Consider the following 23,444-nt stretch of genomic DNA (forward strand, 5'->3'; position numbering starts at 1 on the left):
TTGGGGAGCAGTGGAAGGTGCACGGCACTGAATCAGGATGACTCTAAGCCCCGCCCTTCCATACAACCTGTTCTTTAACTCGACATTGATTTTCAATCTTGCTGTGATTAATGTCCGCCTCCTCCCACCTTTAGGGCTTCCCTGATGGATCAGCGGTAAAGAATCCAAAAGCAATGTAAGAGACACAGGAGACGAGGATTCGATCCCTGGGTCAGGAAGATTTTCTAGAGGAGGAAATGGCCTCTCATTCACCCTCTCACAAAATACATAATTTTCACAGTCCAGATGGATTGGTGAAACCATTCACAAATTCTGTGGCAATAGCAAGTTCTAAGCAACAGCAGGTTTTTGATAAGATACTTTTGACCATGGCCCATGCTTCAATTTTTCAAATCAGAGTTTATTCCGAAGCTTGTCATACAGTTAGATAATTATGAGGACCTCCTTGGATGTATCGTGTATTTTTTTTTCTTTTTTAAAAAGTCTTTCCTAACTGGTCCAAGCATTAATAAATATTACCCATTACTTATTAAAACCTAAATACCAAATTCTAGTCCCCACTTTACAAGTAGATAAACTGACACAAAGATAAAGAGAAGTGATTTGTCCATAGTCAGTCAGGGGTAAAATCTAAATCTCTTAGCTCCTAATTTAGTGGTTTATATGCTAAATAATTACCCTGCCTCTTCAGGCCCTCTGGGAACACTATCCTGAAACTTTAAGCAAAATGAGCCCCACGTACACTCTCACCAGAAAAATTAATTAGATAATTTATCAAGTGTGAAAACAACATCAGAATATTCCGTACAATTGATCAAGGACTTCAAAATAATTGTTATAGAAAAACATTCCTTCAGGCAAAATAAGTCTGAAATTCAACAGGACAGATTTACACGTTTAAAACTAGTGTAAAGTAAGGACTACAATTCCATCTATAATGCAAATATCACATTTCCCCAGAGTTTAAAACAACTCGCTTAAAGCTGTTCAATTATTTTAGCAGTGCAATTTTAAAAGAGAAACGACACTTGAACAAGTCTCATTAAAAGTAGCACTCTTAAGTGATAAGGCAATGTAACCAAATGCTATTTGTGAATTCTAGGTAGTGACCACTGTAAAATTTTTTCAATAATTCTGCATATTTGAGAAACTGCATAATAAAGTGCTGGGGGAAAAAAGTAAACAACCAAACAATCCCCAAATATCTAGTCCTTACCAGAAAACATTACATGACAAATAACCTACCATAAAATGGTGAACTTCAACGTTCATGATCGTTTGTGCTGTGTGCCAGGCAGGGCGTCAAGTCTAGGGTTTCTGCCTTGGACAGAACCTTGCCCTGCTGCTCATCGCTGACATGCCCCTCAGGGCTCAAGTGGAAGTGCTTATGTGCTTTCAGGACCACTGATTGCATCTCTTTCCTGGAATACAGAAATCCACCTGCCCTTTTTCCCATGGGCGCTCTATTTAGCTTTTATCCTGAAATCTAGGAGACAGTTGGGGAGCTGCAATCAGCGGAGACAAGGAAGCTCTAAGAGGAGGTTCTCCCTTTTGAGAGACAGCACGGCAGCTGCGCTTTGCAGACTTCCCAGGAAATGGAGGGAATGCATGGACCTTCAGAGCCTCCAGCCCTGAGAGAGGAGTGGACTGTGCCCCTCCCCACTCCTGTCCCATAGGCAGGGCCAGTGTCCTGCTGCCAACGCCCCTTGAAAGGAGCACGTCTCCTTTCTCCACGTGTCCCCTATCCAGGATTACTTTCCTGCATTTTATGAAATTTTATAACTGGAATTGCAAGGAGAGGAGGAAAAAGCTTCAAAACTATTGCTTCTTTTTCATTTCCTCAAGGCACTGCACTGCTTAGGTATTTATGGAACTGGGTATCACAAAAACACCTGATGGTATTTCACACAAAACAATGATAATTTAATTGAGGCAAAACAAGAACAGCAGTTACTGAATTAAGGAAAGATATTTCAAAATCGTAAGTTAGAAAAATCTAATCATTAAGAACATTTTCTGGTCCCCCAAAGACTTGAGGATTCCCTGGGCAGAGGGAAGACAGCAACTGCTCCCTTCTGAGGAGGGTGTACTCTACCCACATGGATGCTCTTAGTTTATCTAAGACTTATGGTATAAAAACAGTAATGAAGGGCAATTTTATAATTCTATACCTGCCACAAAAACTAATTGCTAGAGAGCATCCAATGCGTTAGTCCATCATTAGGGGGAAAAAATCCTCAATTTTCATCCTATTTCAGGGCTTCACAGGTAGCGCAGTGGTATAGAATCCACTTGCTAATGCAGTAGATGCCGAAGGCCTGGGTTCAATCTGAGTCAGGAAGATCCCCTGGAGAAGGAAATGGCAACCCACTCCAGTATTCTTGCCTGGGAAATCCCATGGACAAGAGGTTGGTGGACTACCCTCCATGGGGTCACAGAGTTGGCCACGACTGAGCGGCTGCACACACATGCATTTAGTCCCCCCAACCATTCTGCAGAACAGCCAGAAACCGTCATTGCTGCAACAGCTAAAGGACAGGTTAAAAAAAAAGAAAACGAACCACCAAACTACCAGTCAGCATGCTGACTTGTTTTCCAATAACAAAGGGTACGACCTGTAGCAAGTTTCAATGAACACTGGGCTGGATATCTCTGGGAAAAGAAGAAATTATTTTTAACAATTTCCAAAAATTAATGTTAAAAGGTTAACAAAACAGATACACAGCCCAGATACTTGTAGGTCAGCTGGGTCCAAACCAGCATGTTTCAGAGTGGGACTGGAGGGTTGAAAAATGAAAGGAAGAGATCCACTTTCCAGCTAAGTTTTGATTCTGAGCTGGAGTCAACAAAACCGTCTATGTGGAAAGACAGTCTGATCATTACTCTTATCCCACATTCACAAGGAATGATGAGTATATAGTAAGTGGCAGGTTTATTACAAAATGCCAAATGCTGGGAGTTTTAAAAAATTGTTCAAATTAAAAGGAGACCCTAAATTGATACTAAATTGAAGTACTACGTTAGCAAAAAATAAACCAATTTTTTATTGGCAAAATCCTTTTGTAATTACTGTCAACATTCTGCTGGTTAGAACTTCATTTCTTAAAACAGAATTTTATGGTTTGCACGGACCTTAGAAATATCTAATCCAACTCCTTCAGGGAAACCTGAAACTAGGATAAGCTGAAGTGAGGTAAAAACCTGTTTTTGTTTTGATTTAAGGCTCCCAAGTTAGTAGAAAAAAAAAATAACATAACCAAAGCAGGAAATGACTCACCTCAGTACCTAATGCACAGACATACTTTTAATAGAAATTTGACCAGGAAGCTTTTAAATATTATTTCCTTTTTTTGTTAGGGTTGAATGTTTTGTGGCAACATGTAACTTTTTTTCTCTGAGGAAAGGACAGTTTATTGTAGAAAAAAATGTAAAACAGGTAAGCTGCACAAAGAAGAAAATAAGTCATCAAAAAGTAGTAGCTTTCCTTCAGGCTTTCTTTTACCTATGGAACAAGAACAACTTTATTGTTTTACATGTACCTTGACAGGTACTTATTTTTGGACAACAATCACAGGAACAGCAGTGTTCAAGAGAGCTGAAAATTTCTGGGCTCAAATAGCTTTTCTCACCACCAATGAGCTGCCATACTGGCTGACTAGGTGAGACATTTAAACTTTCTATGTTGGTGATTATGTGTGTGCATCTCCTTGTTCTAGACCTTGCTGCTGCTGCTGCTGCTGCTGCTAAGTCGCTTCAGTCCTGTCCGACTCTGTGCAACCCCGTAGGTGGCAGCCCACCAGGCTCCCCCGTCCCTGGGATTCTCCAGGCAGGAACACTGGAGTGGGTTGCCATTTCCTTCTCCAATGCATGCAAGTGAAAAGTGAAAGGGAAGTCGCTCAGTCGTGTCCGACTCTTCATGACCCCATGGACTGCAGCCCACCAGGCTCCTCCGTCCATGGAATTTTCCAGGCAAGAGTACTGGAGTGGGGTGCCATCGCCTTCTCCATTAGGTAACAAAGAACCATGGAAGGGCTGTGTAATTCACTCTGTCTGGAACAGACAAAAAAGGATGTATAGCCTAACACCTAGCAGCTGGTTTTCACATGGTTCTGAGTTCTAACTCTGGAGAAATGCTACACTGTAGCCTAAAGGAAATAGTAAGCAAGGTAGAATGAAACAACTTAAAGGAGAATTATTTGATAGATAACACAGTTGCATTTAATAAGTATGGTTATATTTAGGGTTTAAAGTAGTCCCTGAATAGCCTTAATAACACCCTGGAGGAAAAACCAGGGTGAATGAGAACTTAAGCTTCCAAGGATTTTGGCTCAAATCCCCTGAAATCCATAGGAAGTCAAATAAAATTCACTCATATTATATCTTTCCCATTGTTTTTTTTTTTTGTTTGTTTGTACATTATTATTGAGAACAGGGTAAGTTTGCTCCAGATGTCTTTTCTGTTGTTTCTTGAACAAATCAGGGGATGCTATATGCCTGAGTCAGTACTCCGTGGCTGAAAGCCCTCCCTCCGAAGACTGCCCATGTCGAAGCGGGTGGAGACCTCACAGCGTACTAATAACGTGTCATCCTTGATGAAGGTTCTTTGTCTGAGGGCTTCCAGATGCATAAAAGTCACGTAGCCAAAACCCTTGGGGTTCCGGGGGATGGTGGGTCTCTGAAAGGCCAGGAGCTCTGGTTTGGCGTCCATTATTTCTTCATGGTTTTGCCTCACAGCTGCTTCAGACTGATCAAGGATTGTAAGGCGGATCGTTCCCTGGAAGGGCCAAGGCAGGTGGCTGTCGTACTCCCCTTGCATCGTGTGGACAAAGAGGGATATGTAGTTGGCACAGCGCTGTGCGCTCGGCAGCTGCAGGTGCAGGCGCATGCATAGTTTGTAGCCGGGCTTGCCCGTGTAGAACCCGGGGCTGTGAATGACAACGGGTTTCTCCTCTTCTTGTGATTTCAAGTGCATCCCAAAGTTGCCAATCTTCCAGATGTAGATCCCATTGCACTGCTGTGCTTCTATTTCAGCAACTTTGTCCTCAAGGGTTCGAATAGTTCGCTTGAGCTCACTTACATACATGCTCTGGGTTTCCATTTTCGCAGTCAGTTCCCGGATTTGATGGTCTTGTCTTACAAGGCGACCCTCTAACTGTTGAATGGTTTCTTGGAAATTGTGGACTTCGGAGTGACGCCCAGAGGAAGGCCGGGTGGGAGGGACAGAGTCATACGGAGGCATGGTGCACTGAGGCGCGGGAGCCACCGCTAGGCTTAAAGTCTGGACAGCCTGGGCCATCATTCTCATATGCGACTGGGTGTTCTCTTGCAGGTGGCGTGCCAAGTGATTCCTCTGCATCTGAAAATCACACACAGGCCTCAGGTTAGGAACAGAGATGCGAACACTAGGAAAGGGACCTAGCCAAGTCAAATAAAAGGTTCTGGTCACATCATCACTTGCCTCAGTTCCCTACAACCTTCTTTAACTGCATCAGATTCTCCATCCAGAGAAATGATCTTGCCTCTTCATTCCCTGAAAAACTGAGAGGCTATCTGCTGAATATTCATTCAGGTTTCACTCAGACAAACCTCCTCCCATTTGTAAAAGTATCAGGATCTATGCCCATCCTCTTTGGACTCAGAGCTGACCTCCTCTTGTCCTAAATTAATGCTTCACCTGGGCTCCAAGTGGCATCCATCACTTTTCACCTCCGCAGAAGGTTTTGTTTAGCCATCTGCTTTCTCCTTTATCTTCAAACATTCTCTCCTCTTAACCCTTCCCCTCAGAACAGATTTATTAAAGTCTTTCCTGTTAAAAAAAAACCAGGGTGCAGGGGGAGCAACCCCTTTATTGATCTTGTGTCTCCCTCAAGCTAATACCATTTTCTTCCTCTTCCTTTTATAACCAAGAGTCATCCACCTGCACTGTCTCCAACCCCGCACTTACTTTTACAAATCTACTGCAAAGTGGAATCTTCCCTGTTCTTCCTATTTTTCTAAGATCATCAAGAATAGCTTAATTGTTATATGAAAAAAACATAATATAACAATTCTATTGTGAGGGTAATTCAAGTACATTATAGAAAGAAAGGGTAGATGATCAAATAGAAAATAAGCTACCTGTTATCTCACCTACCATGAACATTTTGATACATTTTAAGTCTTTCTCTCTATGCACACAAGCCATACAGGATTTTCCCATCAAGTGTAATCATACTATAGACTATTTGCTCATTTAAGTTATTACATGCATACTTACTGTAAAAAAAAAAAACAAAAAACACCTCATATAAAGGCACAGCAGAAAAGCCAGTGTACTCACCCTCTCCAGAAAGACTGACTTACCACAAACACTGCTGTCTTTCAGGTACCCGAGAAAACCGCTCACTAGGTCTTAAACTCATGTCAGAGATCATAACAATACTTACTCCTTGCCTGATTCACCAGCATCTGAGACTATTCATTCATGGCTCCTTTCCTGGGCTACTTCTCTTTCCAGTACACTCCACGCAATCCCAATCACACCTCCCACTGAAATCACCAACTAACTACTTCCCCAAATCAATATTCTGAGTCCCAATTTCTCTTTGGCGCTAAAGACCACATAAACAGCATGTCAGCCATCTCCAATTCCACTGTTACCCTCTACCACACTATATAACTTAATTTTCTTGATCTGTATTTGAGAATTAAAAAAAAACCAACTTACCTTTTCATGGCAACCAAAAGCACTGAATGTGCACGGAACTGGGGCTGTAGGACAGTCTAGATCATAGTGATTGGGCATCTGAAAACCAAAGCAAAGGCTGAGAGATGTTTCTCCCTGTATTTAATATTCTAGTTGACAAGATCATACTCAAAGAATAACACTTCATCTAAACAAGATTATATTGTCTATGGCTGCTTCTGATACAATGGGTGAGCTGAGCAGCTGAAACAGAAACCAGTTAGCCCACAAAGATTAAAGTGATATTTACTTCCAAAAGTCACAGAGAAAGGAAATATCAACATCTCATACTGTGCCCCCAAATCACTCAAAATTCATTTGAGAACATGAGTTTATTCCTATTGTTGGAGAACTGGCACCCTCTAGCGGCATTTTAAAGAAAAAGCACCTTCTGATGTCATCCTCAATGCAACTACAACTCTCACTGAGGTCTATGCCACTGATTCAGTTCAGTTCAGTTCAGTCACTCACTCATGTCTGACTCTTTGCGACCCCATGGACTGGAGCACACCAGGTTTCCCTGTCCTTCAATATTTTCCACAATTTGCTCAAACTCATGTCTACTGAGTTGGTGATGCCATCCAACCATCTGGTACTCTGTCGTCCCCTTCTCCTCCTGCCTTCAATCTTTCCCAGCATCAGGGTCTTTCCTAATGAGTCAGCTCTTTGCATCAGGTGGCCAAAGTATTGGAGCTTCAGTTTCAGCATCAGTCCTTCCAATGAATATTCAGCATTGATTTCCTTTAGGATTGACTGACTTGATCTCCTTGCAGTCCAAGGGACTCTCTAGAGTCTTCTCCAGCACCACAGTTCAAAAGCATCAATTCTTTGGCGCTCAGCTTTTATGGTCCAACTCTCAGGCCCGTGATGAGGGACCAGTAAACTGTGTACATCAGAGCCACTGACTGCACCCTGTGTTTCCCTCATGACCACCTTTCATAGCTTGTTATCTTCTGTTAACCTGCACATACTCTGACTACAATGGGGAGACCCAGATGTTAGAAGACACTTTAAGCACCTAAGTTTTAAAGAAGTCTCGGCTTTTAATTTGGGGACTCCAAAAAAACATTCTTTAAGGTAAGATTCATTATGCAGAATTATGTTTTCTGAAAGTGGTACGAAATTTCCTCTAAAAATTTAGTTTAGCTATAATCTCAGATGACCTAACAATATACTGGGCTGCACCTAATGGAAGTTTTTGGCTTAATTCTCACTTATGACTTGAGTAATACTGCTATTTGTATTTGTCTGTTTTACAAGATTGTTGTTTCTTGCAATGACCAAATATGTAGCTAAATCTCCAATGAAAATAATGATGACTAGGCAACTTGAGCTGGAGGAGGAAACAGCAACCCATGTGACCCTTCAGAAACGACATCAGCGATCACTTATTCCACCCTTCACTTCACCTAGTCTGTAACAGTGGTCAGCAAAGCTGTCTCTGAAGGGCCATGGAGCAAATATTTTCAGCCTCGTAAGCCCTATAGGGTCTGTCATGTACATATGTGTGAAGTCGCTTCATTGCGTCTGACTGTGCGACCCTCTGGATCGCAGCCCACCAGGCCCCTCTGTCCATGGGATTCTCCAGGTAAGAATACTGGAGTGGGTTGCCATGCCCTCCTCCAGAGAATCTTTCCAACCCAGGGATCGAACCCAGGTCTTGTATGCAGGTTCTTTACCACTAGTTTCATCTAGGAAGCCCATGGACTCTGTCACAAGTACTCAACTCTACCACTGCAGTACAAAACCAGCCATACACAAGACACAAATGCATAGGCACGGCTGTGTTTCCATGAAACTTATTGAAAAAAGCAGGTAGCAGTCAGATTTAGCTGGTGGGCTGGTTTACTAATCCCTAACTTAGAACGTCAACTTTCTTATCAGAGATCAACGTGCAAGACAATCGCACAGTCAGAGTCAAAATCTAGGTTTTTTGACTCTAAACCTAGCATTTTTTCCTACATTAAGTTTTACTTCTGCTAGGTTTTAGATGTGCTTTCCTTTAAACATCAAAACAAAGCAAAAAAGAAAAACCAAGTAGGTGAGAGTTCATAAGCAAAAAGAAGTTTAACACCTTCAAATTAAGGCCCTGTTGGAAAAAAAACTAAAGGACTCTGTTAACACATGAATGGAAAAATTTAGTTGAGGGACAGGTCTTGCTTTTCCTACTTAGTAAGGTAATCAATTATGATCTCTGGGTTTGCAGATTTCATGGGTGTATAAATATTTAGTGACTAATATTCATATTCTGTGGGTAAACTCTCCAAATGTCAGAAGATAGCAACCAGATGGAACTTTCCTTTCTCTATTAATAATAAAAATGAATAGTTTTCTATTACAACTTCTGATGATGCCCCATCAGGGGTCTAAGACAACAAAACAGATGGGCTACAGATCTTGGAATCTCCCACATGCCTCAGGGGCCATGGCAATAAATAACCTTCTGCTACAGACTTGTTTCCTTCTATTTCTTCTTTTCAAGTGGTTTCTGGATACCTAACACCCTTATTTCACAATCTAAAGATGTATTTCTTATAAAGTTTTTTGTTCTTTAAATGGGCATTTTAAATTATTTTTATCTAAAAATTACTTGGCTTTGTTTGGAACTTTTATGAATATACATAAACACAGATATTATGTTAATGATTTAGGAATTTTAAGTACTTATGACTGAATACTTTGTTCTTTCTGAAAGTATTATATCAATATATCAGAAAAAAACTCAAGTTTTCTAAAAAATTGAAATATAGTGGATTTACAATATTATATTAGTTTCCAGTAGATAGCAAAGTGATTCAGTTACATATATATTTATATTTTTCGGATTACTTTCCATTATAGGTTGCTACAAGATACTGAATATAGTTCCCCAGTGTGCTATGTATATACTTGTTGCCTGTCTATTTTATGTATAGTAGTTTGTATCTGTTAATTCAACACACCTAATTTATCCTTCCCCGCTGTTTTTCTTCTTCCGTAACCCTAAGTTTGTTTTTTTATCTCTGGGCCTCTTTTTTGTACACAGATCCACTGGCATCATTTCTGGACCCCTTATGTACGTGGTGATGTGTAGCGTGTGTCTTTCTCTGTCTAATTTGCTTCACTTGGTGTGAGATTCCCCGGGTGCATCCATGCCGCTGCAAACGGCAGCACTCCATTCTTTCCTGTGGCTGCTGCCATGCTTCAGTCGCTCAGGCGTATCTGACTCTGCGACCCCATGGACTAAGTAATAGTCTAACGTCTATATACATACACCACATCTTCTTACACCCATCATCTGTTGACGGGTGATACATCTAAATACATCTATTTAGTTTGTTTCTAAGTCTTGCCTGCTGTGAATCACATAGCTACGAACACTGGGGGGCATGAACCTTTGCTTTCTTCTTCTGTGCTACACGGTGTGGCTTGTGGGATCTTAGTTCCCCCAACCAAGAGTTGAATCCAGACCCTTGGCAGTGCAAGTGCGGAGTCCTAACCACTGGACTGCCAGGAGTTCCCCATGTGCCTTTTCAGATTACGACTTTTCATCTCTGGGGGCTATATGCCCATGAGTGGGATTATGAGATCAGACAGCAGTCCCACTTTTATTTTTTTAAGGAACCTCCATGCTGTTTTCCACAGTGGCTGCACCAATTTACATTCTTACCAACAGTGTAGGAGGGTTCCTTTTTCCCCACACCCTCTCGAAAATTCATTATTTGTAGACTTTTAAATGATAGCCATTCTGACTGGTGGGAAGGGACAACTGATTGTGACTTTGATTTGCATTTAAAACTCACAAAGTTTTAATTCTTCTTCAATCTGCATTCCTTTTGCCTTATTGATTTAAATTTTCGATTAAAGACCTAATTCACTTCTTTAATCTATTTATGGAAACATTGGTTTATGAAAGAGAATCACTATACCTGTTCTCTGATGAGCATGGTATTGCAGTATTCACAGATGACATTTGCCAAAGGACAGTTCTGCTCATGAATCTAAATTTTATTGGCGAAATATAAGAAAAAACATGAGAAAAGCTAAAAACAACCTATTTTTATAAAAAGCAATATTTTTCACTATGAATAAATTAGGACACTGGGGTGTATAAAATAAAAATGTGAGAATCATCTATAATGGTTATTTTCTCTCCCTTTGCCAGTGAAGAAATGAGATTCATCTCACCTTCCAGCTCTTTGAAAGAATATGATAGTATGCAAAAGAGAATCTTTTAAATAACTTTTTAAAACCTGATTGAAAGTCATAGAGCATCTGTGACTGTTTGGACATCATTCATCAATACTATAATTCTCCAAAGACCTCTTTTCAAAAATTTTCAGCAGCAGCAAGATGATTTAATTAAAACTTTTATCAGGAGGGTAAAGAACAGAAGCATGATTGGGGCATGTGGCCTAGGTTCTTGAAGGCCCCAGAAAAATGAGCCTTGTTTTCTAGAATACAATAAATGTAAGAAATAACCAACCCTCCTGGTTAGGCCCATTTTTACTGAAGTTTAAGAAGACACCAATTTGCTATAATTATGCCTCAGACTTCACTGTTTTTATCAAGTTAGCTGACAGTGTTTGAATAATTAATCAACTTAATAAGCATAATATGCTTGATCTCATAAGTAGGAACACTACCAAGATGAATCTGCAAGAAATAAAAGTCTAAGGAAATATCTTGATAGTAAAAAGAACATAAACTGTACATACATTATTTTAGTAAAAAGGACACAGGATGGGGATACAGGATCTAGGATCTCTGTGCTGGCCTTCCCATTGATAATATTAATATAGAATCACTTAATGTGTCTATAAATGGAAAAAAATGTTCTATCATCATGATGCTGGCAGGTGCCATGGAGTTTCTTTTACAAAATAAACATTTTAATTGAAGTATAACTTAAGTACAGAAAAGTGAATTCATTTGTAGGTGTACAGCTCAATGAATTATCACCAAAGAAGCATACTTTGTGGGATTTAATTTAATCTCCTCAAAGTTTCAACAACTCATTCTCTTTTTTAAAGAGAAAAATGTAAATCTTATACAGCAATTATTTGTCTCTAATCCAAAACTGGTTATTAAAATTTACGTAGGGAAACAGATCAGCACATACTTTCCTAGGTTTTGTTACTCGTATCTACAGTGGTTAAGGAGCAGAAATAATGCTTTCCAAGAAAGAGACGAAAATATAAACCCTACATTCATTCACTAAAACGGTTTACTTAACTTACTTTCTTAAACTCAGTCTAGTCTTCTCACAATTGATAACACAGACTCAGGACTAGATTAACATCTTCATCTCTGCTAACTCCTTCCACTGTACATTAAAAAAATAAAACAGTAGTTGAATCAACAAATCCAACTTAGTACATACCTCTTTATCTTCAAATGCCATTAATACAGCACAGTTTTCACAAGGAACCTGTCTCCTTGGACACTCCTTGAGAATATGAAAATTAAGGTGGCATTTCTGGAAGGGACGCTGGCATTGCGGACAACTCATAAGAGCAAACTCACAGTGTGCCTGATGCTCCTATGAAGAAAAATAAATAAGCAGTATTTGCCAGTCCTTGAGAAATTTCCTAAATACATTCTAAGAACATACTGCTCTCTTCTACAGAATTGGCTACTGAACCTACTTTGTGTAGTACATACCACAGAACCACAATATGAAGGCTTTAATGGATTTTTTTCAAATAATGGTTGTGAATTGAAAGTTTATACAAAGGACTTGACTTTTCAGGTTCATTTATCTAATTAGGGAAGAGGGTTGGGAAGAAGCAGATTTTCTCATTGTCAATTTAGTGCTGTGTCCAAAAGACCACTCTTTCAAAAGAAGCTAAGGGGGTAAGCTACATGTATATTTTAAATGCTTAATTTCAAATGGAACTTAAGCAATATTTAACTTCTCATAAAAACCACCACACTAAGGATTGATTAACTTAAAAGCAAATTCTTTTATCTGGTGGCTTCAGTTCATCTTAAGCTATTGTAGAACTCCATTTACTTCAAAATAAAATGAATAATTTAGAAAACCAGAGAAAAAAGTATGATGAAGGTGCTAAGATGATGACTACGTGGGGCTTGTTGCTTATTTCAAAATGAGAGAAATGAAGCTATGGGATTAAAACGTGAGACATTTAAAATGCTCTTCAGTTTCATTGCAGATAAAGTTCACCCAAAAGACTTTTAGAAGAATACTCATTTATTTTTTATTATCACAGGGTGTAAAGCCAGAGTAGATGGAAAAAGAAATTTCTGGATTCTACTTATATTTATACTCAATAATGAAAGGGTTGGTGTTATTTCAGTAAGAATTTACTAGCCAATCACTATATGCTAAGCAGTGGCAATATCCAGATGGACAAAGCAAAGTCCCCGTTCTCCAGGAACTTCTTGCATAAATGCACATGGCTAGAAAATAACTTTAATACCTCAAGATGCCTCAGTTCCATCTTGTGCAAACAACCTTCATTTGGACATTTCACCATCAAAGAAAGAATCTCTCGTTTTGCAAAATTGTCAGGAAATAGTTGATTTTCCAGCAGTATTTCATTGTCAACTGGACATTTGTGACCTGCATCCCTAAAAGAAACAAATACGTTATTTAATAGATTTAAAACAAACATTCACCTTAGAAAATACAAAACAATAATACATCATATATAAATTCTTCATATATGATTTCTTATAGAAAATAAATGCATTGTATTGTATAATATCACCAAAATAAACTGTCCTTTTATGGACAGTTTATGAACCAGTCTTGCCTGTGTTCTGACAGCAGCCATTTAACATACTAGGGAGATGTAACTAAATATATGCTGCTCAGAATACACTAATAACATGTCTACAGTTATTAGTCATAAGTAAAAATTAAATCCATTAGCAGTAACCCCGTGAGGCCACATTTTTAAGGTTTACTCTGAAGGTTATCAACACTGGCTCATGGACAACACCAGGTTCTTGTATCTTTGTGTCATGGGTACAATGCAGTTGGGGAGTTAAAAGGACCTCTATCTCCTGCTTCCCCATGGTTTATTCTGTCCAATGATGGGAAAAACTATCCCCAAGAAGCTTGGGTGTCTGTCATTCCCCTTTCACTTTTTGTGATGTTTCAATCTTCACTCACAAAACGTGGCAGGTCAGGGAGGCTACAGAGCACCCATCGCTCAGACACTGGTTGTGCACTTCCTATGTGTAAAGCAACAGTGGTGGTTCCTGTGGCAGGTAAAGGTGCTGAAAATAAACTGTGCTGTCAAATGTCTCAGAACTAGAAATGGTGTGACATAGTCATTGTTTATGGGCCTCTCTCAGATTGCATTATTACACTGTCAAATATCTTTTTGAGAAGCAGGGACATAAACAAATTTACTGAAATATATTCCCCAAACCTAGATGATTGGGTGTTTAAGAGAAAGTAAGAAGAACCTTTCAAAGTGAACTGGAAATAATTATCCACTGCATAAGCAATCACTCCAAAAGAATATGGAACTGGATTGAGATGTCTTTTGATGCTCTGAATGATTATACCGACAAGAAATTCCTGAGCCATTCCTTAAGAACATTAAAGTCAAAGTTAGTGGTCATTTCTAGTTTAGAAGGAGATAGAAAAAAAGAAAAAAGGCCTCAACTTCCTTTTGTGGGTTTTACTTCCTTTTCAGATCACTGTTCCACTACTTTCATGAGTATCTTGCTATTAAAAAACCGCTAAAGATTAGTTACCTTCCTGGGCATGTGTGACACTTGGTAAAATACTGTACCCTTTCACCTACAGAAAAAGCAACAATTCATAATGTACTCTTGATTCAATCGAAATATAAATTAAAAATCATTATAAACAGAAAAAAAAAAAAGGTAAGCCTTTAACACTCATGTATACCTTAAGCCAGTGGTCTCAGTTGGGACCACTCTGAGCCCCAGGGGACATCTGGCAACGTCTGGAGATGCTCTGGGTCTCACAACTGCAGAAGTGGGCCTATTTTCACCACCCAGTGAGCAGAGGTCCAGGATGCAGTTAAGCATCCTATAACACCCAGGACATTCTTCCACAACTAAGAACCACCTGGCTCAAACTGCTGATAGTGTGGAGGGTGAGAAAACCAACCCTAAAGAGACACTGGCAATTCACCACTGGTTAACAAATTTTTCTCCAAAACTGAAGTGAGACACATGCTCCCTTTTAATTTAAATTAAGCCAATTCCCAAGTATGGATGAGGTTACCACAAATTCAAATTTTATAGAAAAGTCTAGCTAGACTCACAAGAGAAAAAAGAGGATTCAAATAAATAAAATCAGAATGAAAGAGGAGACATTACAACTGATACCACAGATGCAAAGACTCATGTGAACAAGTATATGGCGACAAATTTGACAACCTAAAAGAAATGGATAAATTCCAAGAAACATACAACCTCCAAGACTGAATCATAAAGAAACAGAAAATCTGAACAGACTAGATTACCAGTAAGGAGAGTGAATCAGTAATCAAAAACCTTCCAACAAACAAAGTCTAGAAGCAGATGGTTTCACTAGTGAATGCCATCAAACATTTAAAGAAGAATACCAATCCTTTTCAAACTCTTCCAAAGAAAAACAGAAGAGGAAAGAACATTTCCAAACTCCTTTTATGAGGCAAGCATTACCGACACCAAACCAGACAAGGGATGCCACAAGAAAAAAATAATCTATTTAAAGGTCAAAAGAAAAACTTACAAGATGAGTGAATGGCCAGATAACCTACTTAAAAATGATCTCACCAATGTAAGTAGATGCTTATTAGCTGAAAAACCTAAAATTCCTCTACTTCTTCCATTTTTTGGTCTTGTACAGAACTCCTAAAAATGTTCCCATCTACTTTTGAATAATAGTAAAATACATGTATTTCTTAGATGAATTTTATTCCTTTGTGGAAATCCCATATACTTTCATCAGTTGAAGCAATCATGACTTACTGAGCACCTACTATGTATCAGCACTTAGGAAATATCAAGAAATAAAGTTCTCAATCCCTGCTCTCAAGGAGCTTATCTTTCGAGGGCGTAAGCTGACAAGAAGCACATAAATTATCTGTATTTTTAAAGATGAAAAGTGCTGAAGAAAAAAAGTACTTAAGGGAGAAAGGGGGAGTATGGGGAGATGAGGGGGAAGGCACACTGTGGTATAAACAGGGAGGCCAGGGTACTTACAAGAAGGTGAGATTTGAGCGGTAATAAAGTGCACTGACTAAGCACTTAGCGGATAAGATGCAGAGAGAACAGCTATAGCCAACTACACAAGGCAAGAGCATACTTGGCAAATTCAAGGAACAGAAAAGAGTGAACAGGTGGAGGGAACGGAGTCTAATAGAAAGGTGGTCAGACGTGACTTAGTGACTGAACAAAGACAAGAGAAAACGTACGGCCCTGTTACATGAGGTCTTACAAGGGCTTTGGCGTGCACTGCCAGATGACCGGCTGCAATGTTTGGAGCCGAGATAACATCATCTTACGTATCTCACCAGGTTCGTTCTGGCTGCTATATCGAGAACAGTCTGGAAGCAGGCAAGGGCAGCAGCAGGGCAGCCTGCGAGAGCGCCGATGGGGATTCAGCAGGGGGCAGGCAGTGAGGAGACACTGAATGTTGGCAGAGGCATCGATCAGTGTTGTTTCGTCACAAAGTCACGTCTGACTCTGCAACCCCACGGACTGCAGCCTGCCAGCCTCCTCTGTCCCAACAATACTGGACTGGGTTGCCATTTCTTTCTCCAGGGGATCGTCTCATCTTAGGGATCGACTCAAGTCTCCTGTATCTTCTGCACAGGCGTGCAGATTCTTTACCACTGAGCCACTGAGGAAGCCTGGTCGATCAACGCCTTAGGTGAAAGTGAAAGTCGCTCAGTCGTGTCCGACTCTTTGTGACCCCATGGACTATACAGTCCACGGAATTCTCCAGGTCAGAATAGTGGAGTGGGTAGCCTTTCTCCAAGGGATCTTCCCAACCCAGGGATCGAACCCAGGTCTCACGCATTGCAGTTAGAGTCTTTACCAGCTGAGCCACCAGGGAAGCCCCCTGCATTGGTATATGGATTCTTTATCACTGAGCCACCAGGGAAGTCCCGTCAATCAATACCTTAAAAAAACTGGTTATTTTACAGTGGTCCATAGGCCTCAGGTAGCAGACAAAAATGTAATGTGGCTAAAATGAGAATAATGATTACTTACAGAGTCAGCATTATTTGTACCATCGAGATGATCATATTCTAGCTGCATCATCTTTTAAGGTACTTTTTATATTATTTTCTTAAAGCTTCAAGACACACTCCAGACTGTAATACAACTGCTTTAAGTGGAAGGAGCTACTTATTGTTTATTTATCTAAGAGTCAAAGAGGGAAGGAGATAGGAATTACCTTTCATGCTACAGTAAGAATTGGAATAAGAATGTAAATTTCTCCATTTTCTGTCCACTGTTCTTTTCCCTGAGGCAGCTTTTTTATAAATGTGTAAGATTATTCTGTGTAATAATGTTCCATTTGGTTGTTACAGCATTTGATTCATGCTTTATGCTCACGTACCTTATTGATTTGATGATGCAGGCCTTGCAGAACCTGTGGCCGCAAGGTGTTTGCACAGCTTCCCGCAAAGCCATCAAGCAAATGGGACACTCGTACTTGCTTTCCAGGGGTGGGTCAAATTCCACGTCGTACCCCTGGATCTCTTCCATAAAGGAGCTGGAGAGAGTCACCGTGCTGGCTGCCCCGCTCACACTGTCGTCTTTTGCTGCAGTCCCACAGGAGCTGGCAGCCATGGCGGCACAGCAGTCGCTCTCGGACTGGCTGGATCCGCAGCTGTTTTCACAGTGTAGCAGACTCATAGTAACGCGATCATCAACTGCTCTGTAGACACAGCAAGGAAAAAAAATCCCTTAACATATATTCACACACACATGTATATATCACAGCTACCTATGCAAGACACCTTTTAGTGGCTATATTAATACATTAGCTATGCTAATATCATTTACAGAAAACTTTCAAAGCTTTTTTTAGCTTTGCTTCATAAATGTACTATTTTACAAGAAATTCGTGAGCCAGTAGAAAGCCGCAATATAAGGTTAACAGAAGAAAAATACCTCAGTTGTAATAATTAGCATAATTATCTGTTTAAATGTCTGTTTTCTACGACTGGAGTTTCAAGAATTTTTGTTTCCTCGGTACTTAGCATGAGCTCCTTCACCTATCAGGTGTTCATTAAGCAGTTGAAATAAACTTAGTTATGCTGCTGAGGTTTTTCAAGTATTCAGAGCTGAAGGCCACAGTACGACAGGCAGGCAGTGCAAAGACGACCAGTGCAGGAGGGATCAGAGGACCATGAGAAACTATTAGCTATGTGATTTAGGGCGATGTAACCATTTGGATATCAGTTTCCTTCTCTAGACCTAAAATTCTATTGGGTACAGCTGACCCATGAACAACTTGGTGTAAGGGGTGCCAACCCCCACACGATAAAAAATCCAAGTTGGCCCTCTGTTCTCAGAGTTCCACATTCTTGAAGTCAACAACCACAGATCCTGTACTGAAAAAAAAAAAAAAAAAAAAAAAGCATATAAGTGGACCTGTGCAGTTCAAACCTGTGTTGTTCAAGGGGTCAACTGTACCTCCAAATGTTCAGTGTGGCAATTTCTATTACACAGGAAGAACAGAATTTAAAAGCATATTATCTGTACATCCCCGTGCCCTCAGTCAAGTGACTATGTTTCATTATTAATGACTGGAAAAAAAAATGAAGTTTTGTTTGCCTATGGAAAACTATGGCTTTCATGGGTAGGAAGGATGCTTTCAAATTCAAACCATTACTGGAATTTACAAGTTAACAAGTTAAGGTCTAAAAGCAATTCAGTCTAGTTAACCAGGTCCCTCCTGTAGATAATCACACTGAAGGAAAATTCTCAGTCTACGTGCCAGATATACAGCTAACCCTTGAACAACATGGGGGTTAGGGGTGCTGACCCCCACGCAAGTAAAAATCCACATACAACTTTATGGTCTGTGTCTATACCCACTTATTCAACCAACCTCTGATGACATAATGCTGTAGTATTTATTGGGGAAAAAAAATCCACCTATAAGTGGATTCATGCAGTTCAAACTTGTGTTTAAGTATCAACCAGAGTTCTAGAAAACAGAATGTAACTCTCTGGCCAATGTTGTAGACAATGTATCCTCAGCCTGTCTCATTTCTATATAAAAATCCTGTCTGCCTCCATGACAAACAGTGGATTAAGACAGTAATCCTCAATCTTTTTACCACGATAGAGATCTTTATTTTCCTTCTCAGAAATCCTGAGAACCATCTGATGAGCACCTACAAAGGATGAGACAGTATTCTGGCTGGAGAGGCAATACCATGAACTGGTGAAGAGCTTAGTGCTAGAATGGGATGATGCGAGTTTAACTTCCGTCTCCATTATTTGGTGTATGCCCTGGGCAAATGACATAACCTTTCTGTGCTTCAGTTTCCTCATCTGTAAATGGGGATAACAAAAGAATCCACCTCAGAATTTGATTAAGTGTATTAATATGTGCAAAACACTTAGAACTGTGCTTCGAAGTAAAATCAGTTACCCTGTGTGGCTCCATAAGAGTTATTTTATTTAACAATTTCATTGTTCCCCCTTCCCACTTGTCAAAGGGAAAACTCTGAATCTTTAAAAGGCTAAGCAACTTGCCAAGGATTAACCAACTAATAAGAAACAGGGTTAGGATCAGAACTTGAGACCACCTAACCCCAGCATCTGTGCAATTTGTACTAGCCTATAATTGTCTATATTTTGACAACTTTGTCTATCAAGCTGTTTTTATTAAAACTCTTTCCAATTATTTTTATGACACTAGACTAAGATGCTAACAACAGCTTCTATTAAACACGAGCTGTTTAATGAAACATGAGCTGTCCAGTGTTATTAGGTTGGGTTGATAGAATTCTAAAAAATCAGTAAAGAAAGGCTGGTGTTTTGTTTCATTTTTTTAGTTTTGATATAATATTTTCAAAGAGTTAAAAACAGTTCAAGAAGCCTTGTTATAGGTAATGCACATTCCTAGGGAAGGCTGTACAAGTTGATGAGAAGAAAGGAAAGGCAAGATAATGGAAACAAACAGAATTAGTCTTTACACCTGTGCTCCAGGAGGGGGTAAAAGGCCCCCGTTACACCCTCCAAATCTGAGGACAGATGACACTGTGATGCTATACTAGGGTTTATATCCTTTGTTTTTTTTATTTCCCCATATAAATTTTTGTTGGAGAAAGAAATGGCAACCCACTTCAGTATTCTTCCCTGGAGAATCGCATGAACAAAGGAGCCTGGCAGGCTACAGTCCATGGGGTCTCAATAGTTGGACATGACTTAGCAACTAAACACACACACACACACATTTTTGTGTTTAATTACTACTTTAGGTAAACTTTTTATGATTTCTTACAGATGATGCTGGTTATCCAACATGAGCCACATTTTGATACACAATATCAAAGGCTTTCTAATTCCCACTCCCAAGAGTAGATTAAGTAAGAGAGAATACATTTTATATACCTTTGATAATTCCAGGTATAGTTACTTTTTGAAACGTTATTCATTTTTTTTAAAGTGAAATCACGTTTGAGAAATTAATGTTTGTTTGGTTATACAGCATATATCAAAGTGCCAGCCAGAAGACAAAAGCAAAAGTCACTGAGCCAAGTCTACTTTTTCTGCCCAAATGTCCAGTTAAAATTTAGTTTACTGGATAGTCTATATACTGCCCTCTTGCTGTCCAGTTCAAAAAACTTGGAAGGTTGAAAGAGATCTTTTATAGCAAATATGTTACTAAGAAAATCTGTCCAGTCAGTCACAATTCCTTAAAAGGAATTCCACTGCAGGAATGCAGTGTTAAGACACGAAAGTGAGCATGTCTTAAAAATCTAATTGCCACTACTTTTCAAGCTTTTAAGAAGTAATAACAGAAGCTTTACACCTTTCAAATAAATTTTAGGTAGTCACTGTGTCTACAGGATATAGTCCCATGTAAGTATACTGCAGAGGGAAAATTAAGCTAAGGCAGTATTTTGAGTGCCATTCAGTATTTTTAGGTTTACTCTTTCTTTCTGGCAAGTTAAAACAATTTTTCCCTTTGCTTTTTGGGATTGTGATGACTTAAATGAAAATCATTTTCCTAACTACAAGGAGTAACTGTTTTAATTAACACCAATGAAAAAAATAGTGCTTACAGTCAGCTACAGAAGTGAATGGAAGATGATCTGGCAACCAAGTAGAAAATATTACGTTCTATTAGGCTTTTTTTTTTTAACCTCACATGGTGCCTCAGGTATCCACTGCATGAGATGCTACAGAGGTAGGCTTGGCTTTTCATAAGCTAAAATAGAGTTAACAGATATTCTTACTTGCAAATAAAGATTTCTTACAGCCTCTTTTCTATTCTAACATTTAGAATTCATGGGGCTTTCTACATGAATAGAAGAGACAGTACAAAGTTCATGGTTCCTTAGTAGGTTAAGAGTTTCATGAATAATTCCCTTTTTGTGAACCTAGTAAGCACTGCATTAATTAAATATTGTAGGATGTATCCCCTGCCAACTTATTTTGACTGCAAAATGAATACTGAAAATAGCCTTATAAGAAATCATAGCTTATACTCCCCTATTAGCATGGGTGTGTATAGTAGTCTAAAGAGTATACTGTTAAATATCTTGTGGGAGGGGGAGTAGGGTGATGCACAAAAATTTGTTTCTGTAAGATCTACAGATGCTAGGAAGAGAAACCCACCAAGCTAAAGAAATCAATGTTATATCTTGAAATGGTCAATTTTAAGTCAACGGAAATTTGTTCATAGCTAAACATGTGACTCACATAAAGTAAAACTGTGTTAATACAAAACACTGAGAAATCACCTCTAATTTGCTACTAGCTTTAGAAACAAGAACTATTACTAGGTCTTTAAAATATATTCCTAAAATTGCAAAGACCTGCAGAAGTGTTGCAATGGGCAAGAAGTGCTGGCCCAAAGAGTCAACTGCTATGCCTTATTCTGGAACACACATTTGAGGGGCATTCCCCTTTCTAGGCACTATTTGTTCTCCTCCAAGAGGCAAAGATTTGAACAACTTCTTTCAAAATCTGAGGCCACAAACTTATCAGGTATTCAAATCTGTCACAGAGAAGCCCTCAAGTTACCATTCTGAAATACTGCTGTATGCAGCGCGTGCAGGTTCAAACTCTGATTTTCACATCGGCAGCAAGTGCCAAGCGCCGGAGACACAGTCCTTCCTTGAGTCATGAAAGGGGCCACAACGTCCTCACCCCACCCCCCGCCTTAAGATCAGAAAAGCCCCTTCTCCCTTCCCTAGCAATCACAAGTGGATGGATAAAACGCCTGTGGCCAGATTCTCAAGGCCAACACTCAGAAAGTTTTTCTTGTTTCTATGCTTGTGTACAGCAAGGCATTTAGTAAATTACTCTCCCGAGAAACCAGAGAAAACACAGGTTCAAGCCGCTAAAACTTGTAGGTACTTTCTGTTCACTCAAGACAGTCCTAACTTTCAGCTGGAGTTCCCCTGAAGCCAAATACTAGGAACAGCTTTATCAACCCAGCGTCAGGAACAATCGCTAGAACTCCCAAGTGCAGGCGCGGGGGAGGAAACATTCGTGTCAGCTGAATTAAAAAAAAAAAAGCTTGCTGCCTGGGAAGTCTACCGAGTTCAACACGGAGCCTCAAAATAGCTTTCCCATGACAGTGACAGAGGGAGTCGCGACGGACTTAAGAGGGATTTTTTTTTTTTAAAGCGGGTTAACATCCGAGCGACGGGAAAATCCAGGAGGCGATTTCCTCTTCTGGGAAGGGAATGCGCGGAGTGGGGCAGGTCGGGCGGAGGAAGCTGGCGCGCGACTCCCGCTGGGGGATGGAGTGACTCGGAGAGGAGGTGGCCGCAGGCCGGCGGAGCAGAGGGGACAGGGGGCGGGGTCCCCAACCTGTAGGAGCCCAGGGGAGAGGAGGCGGCGTCCCCAGCCCTTGGGAAGCGAGGGGACAGGGGCGGCAATCCCAACCCGTCGGAAGCCAGGGGACAGGGGCAGCGACCCCAACCCGTGGGAAGTGAGAGGAGAGAAGGAGACGTCCCAGCTCGTGGGGAGCGAGGCCGCGACCTCCAAGAGCCGTCAGAAGACTCACCGTTCGGGTTCGCTGGACCGCCGACTCCACCCGGCCGCACGACTCCGCTCGGCCACGGCGCCAGGAGAGGAAGGCGCCGCGCTCCGCACCGAAGTGGCCGGAAAGTCAGTCTCCTAACTTGAAGGCCGCCACCGCTGCCTCCCCTGGGCGCCCGGAGCCCGAGCCCCAGCGCTGGACACCCCTACTTCCGCCTTTTCTGCTCGCAGGGGGAGCGAGGGGCGGGGAGCGGGCGGGGAGGAGACGGAGGGGCCGAGCCGCGCGGGGGCGTCCCCTGGCGGCGGTCCTCCACGCGGGCGCGCTGTGGCGCAGGCGCGCTGTGGCGCAGGCGCGAGGCGGCCGGTCCAGCGCTCTCCCGCTGGGCTTCTGTCCCTCCGTGGTGGGACTCCCACCCGCGTTCTTTACACCGCAGTCCTGAACTCTGTGTGTGTGTGTGTGAACTGGGGTGTGTGTGTGTGTGTTCCTGAACTGGTGTGTGTGTGTGTGCTGAGTGTGTGTGTGAACTGAGAGGTGTGTGTGTGTTTTCCTGAACTCTGT

General features: G+C 40.7%; 1 protein-coding gene across 1 annotated transcript; it reads right to left on the minus strand.

The window, feature by feature from the left end:
- Positions 1 to 1,461: 1,461 nt before the first annotated feature.
- On the minus strand, positions 1,462 to 23,119 carry TRAF6 (TNF receptor associated factor 6). Its single transcript, XM_040259020.1, has 7 exons — positions 22,911 to 23,119; positions 17,268 to 17,588; positions 13,147 to 13,297; positions 12,087 to 12,245; positions 10,633 to 10,704; positions 6,707 to 6,784; positions 1,462 to 5,356 (listed from the first exon to the last, which is right to left on the minus strand). The coding sequence occupies exons 2-7, from the start codon at positions 17,564 to 17,566 to the stop codon at positions 4,487 to 4,489; spliced, it is 1,629 nt and encodes a 542-aa protein (XP_040114954.1). The 5' UTR covers positions 17,567 to 17,588; positions 22,911 to 23,119; the 3' UTR covers positions 1,462 to 4,486.
- Between the last annotated feature and the right edge of the window lie 325 nt (positions 23,120 to 23,444).

Source organism: Oryx dammah, unplaced genomic scaffold (assembly GCF_014754425.2).
Source record: "Oryx dammah isolate SB20612 unplaced genomic scaffold, SCBI_Odam_1.1 HiC_scaffold_17, whole genome shotgun sequence".
Classification (NCBI taxonomy): domain Eukaryota; kingdom Metazoa; phylum Chordata; class Mammalia; order Artiodactyla; family Bovidae; genus Oryx; species Oryx dammah.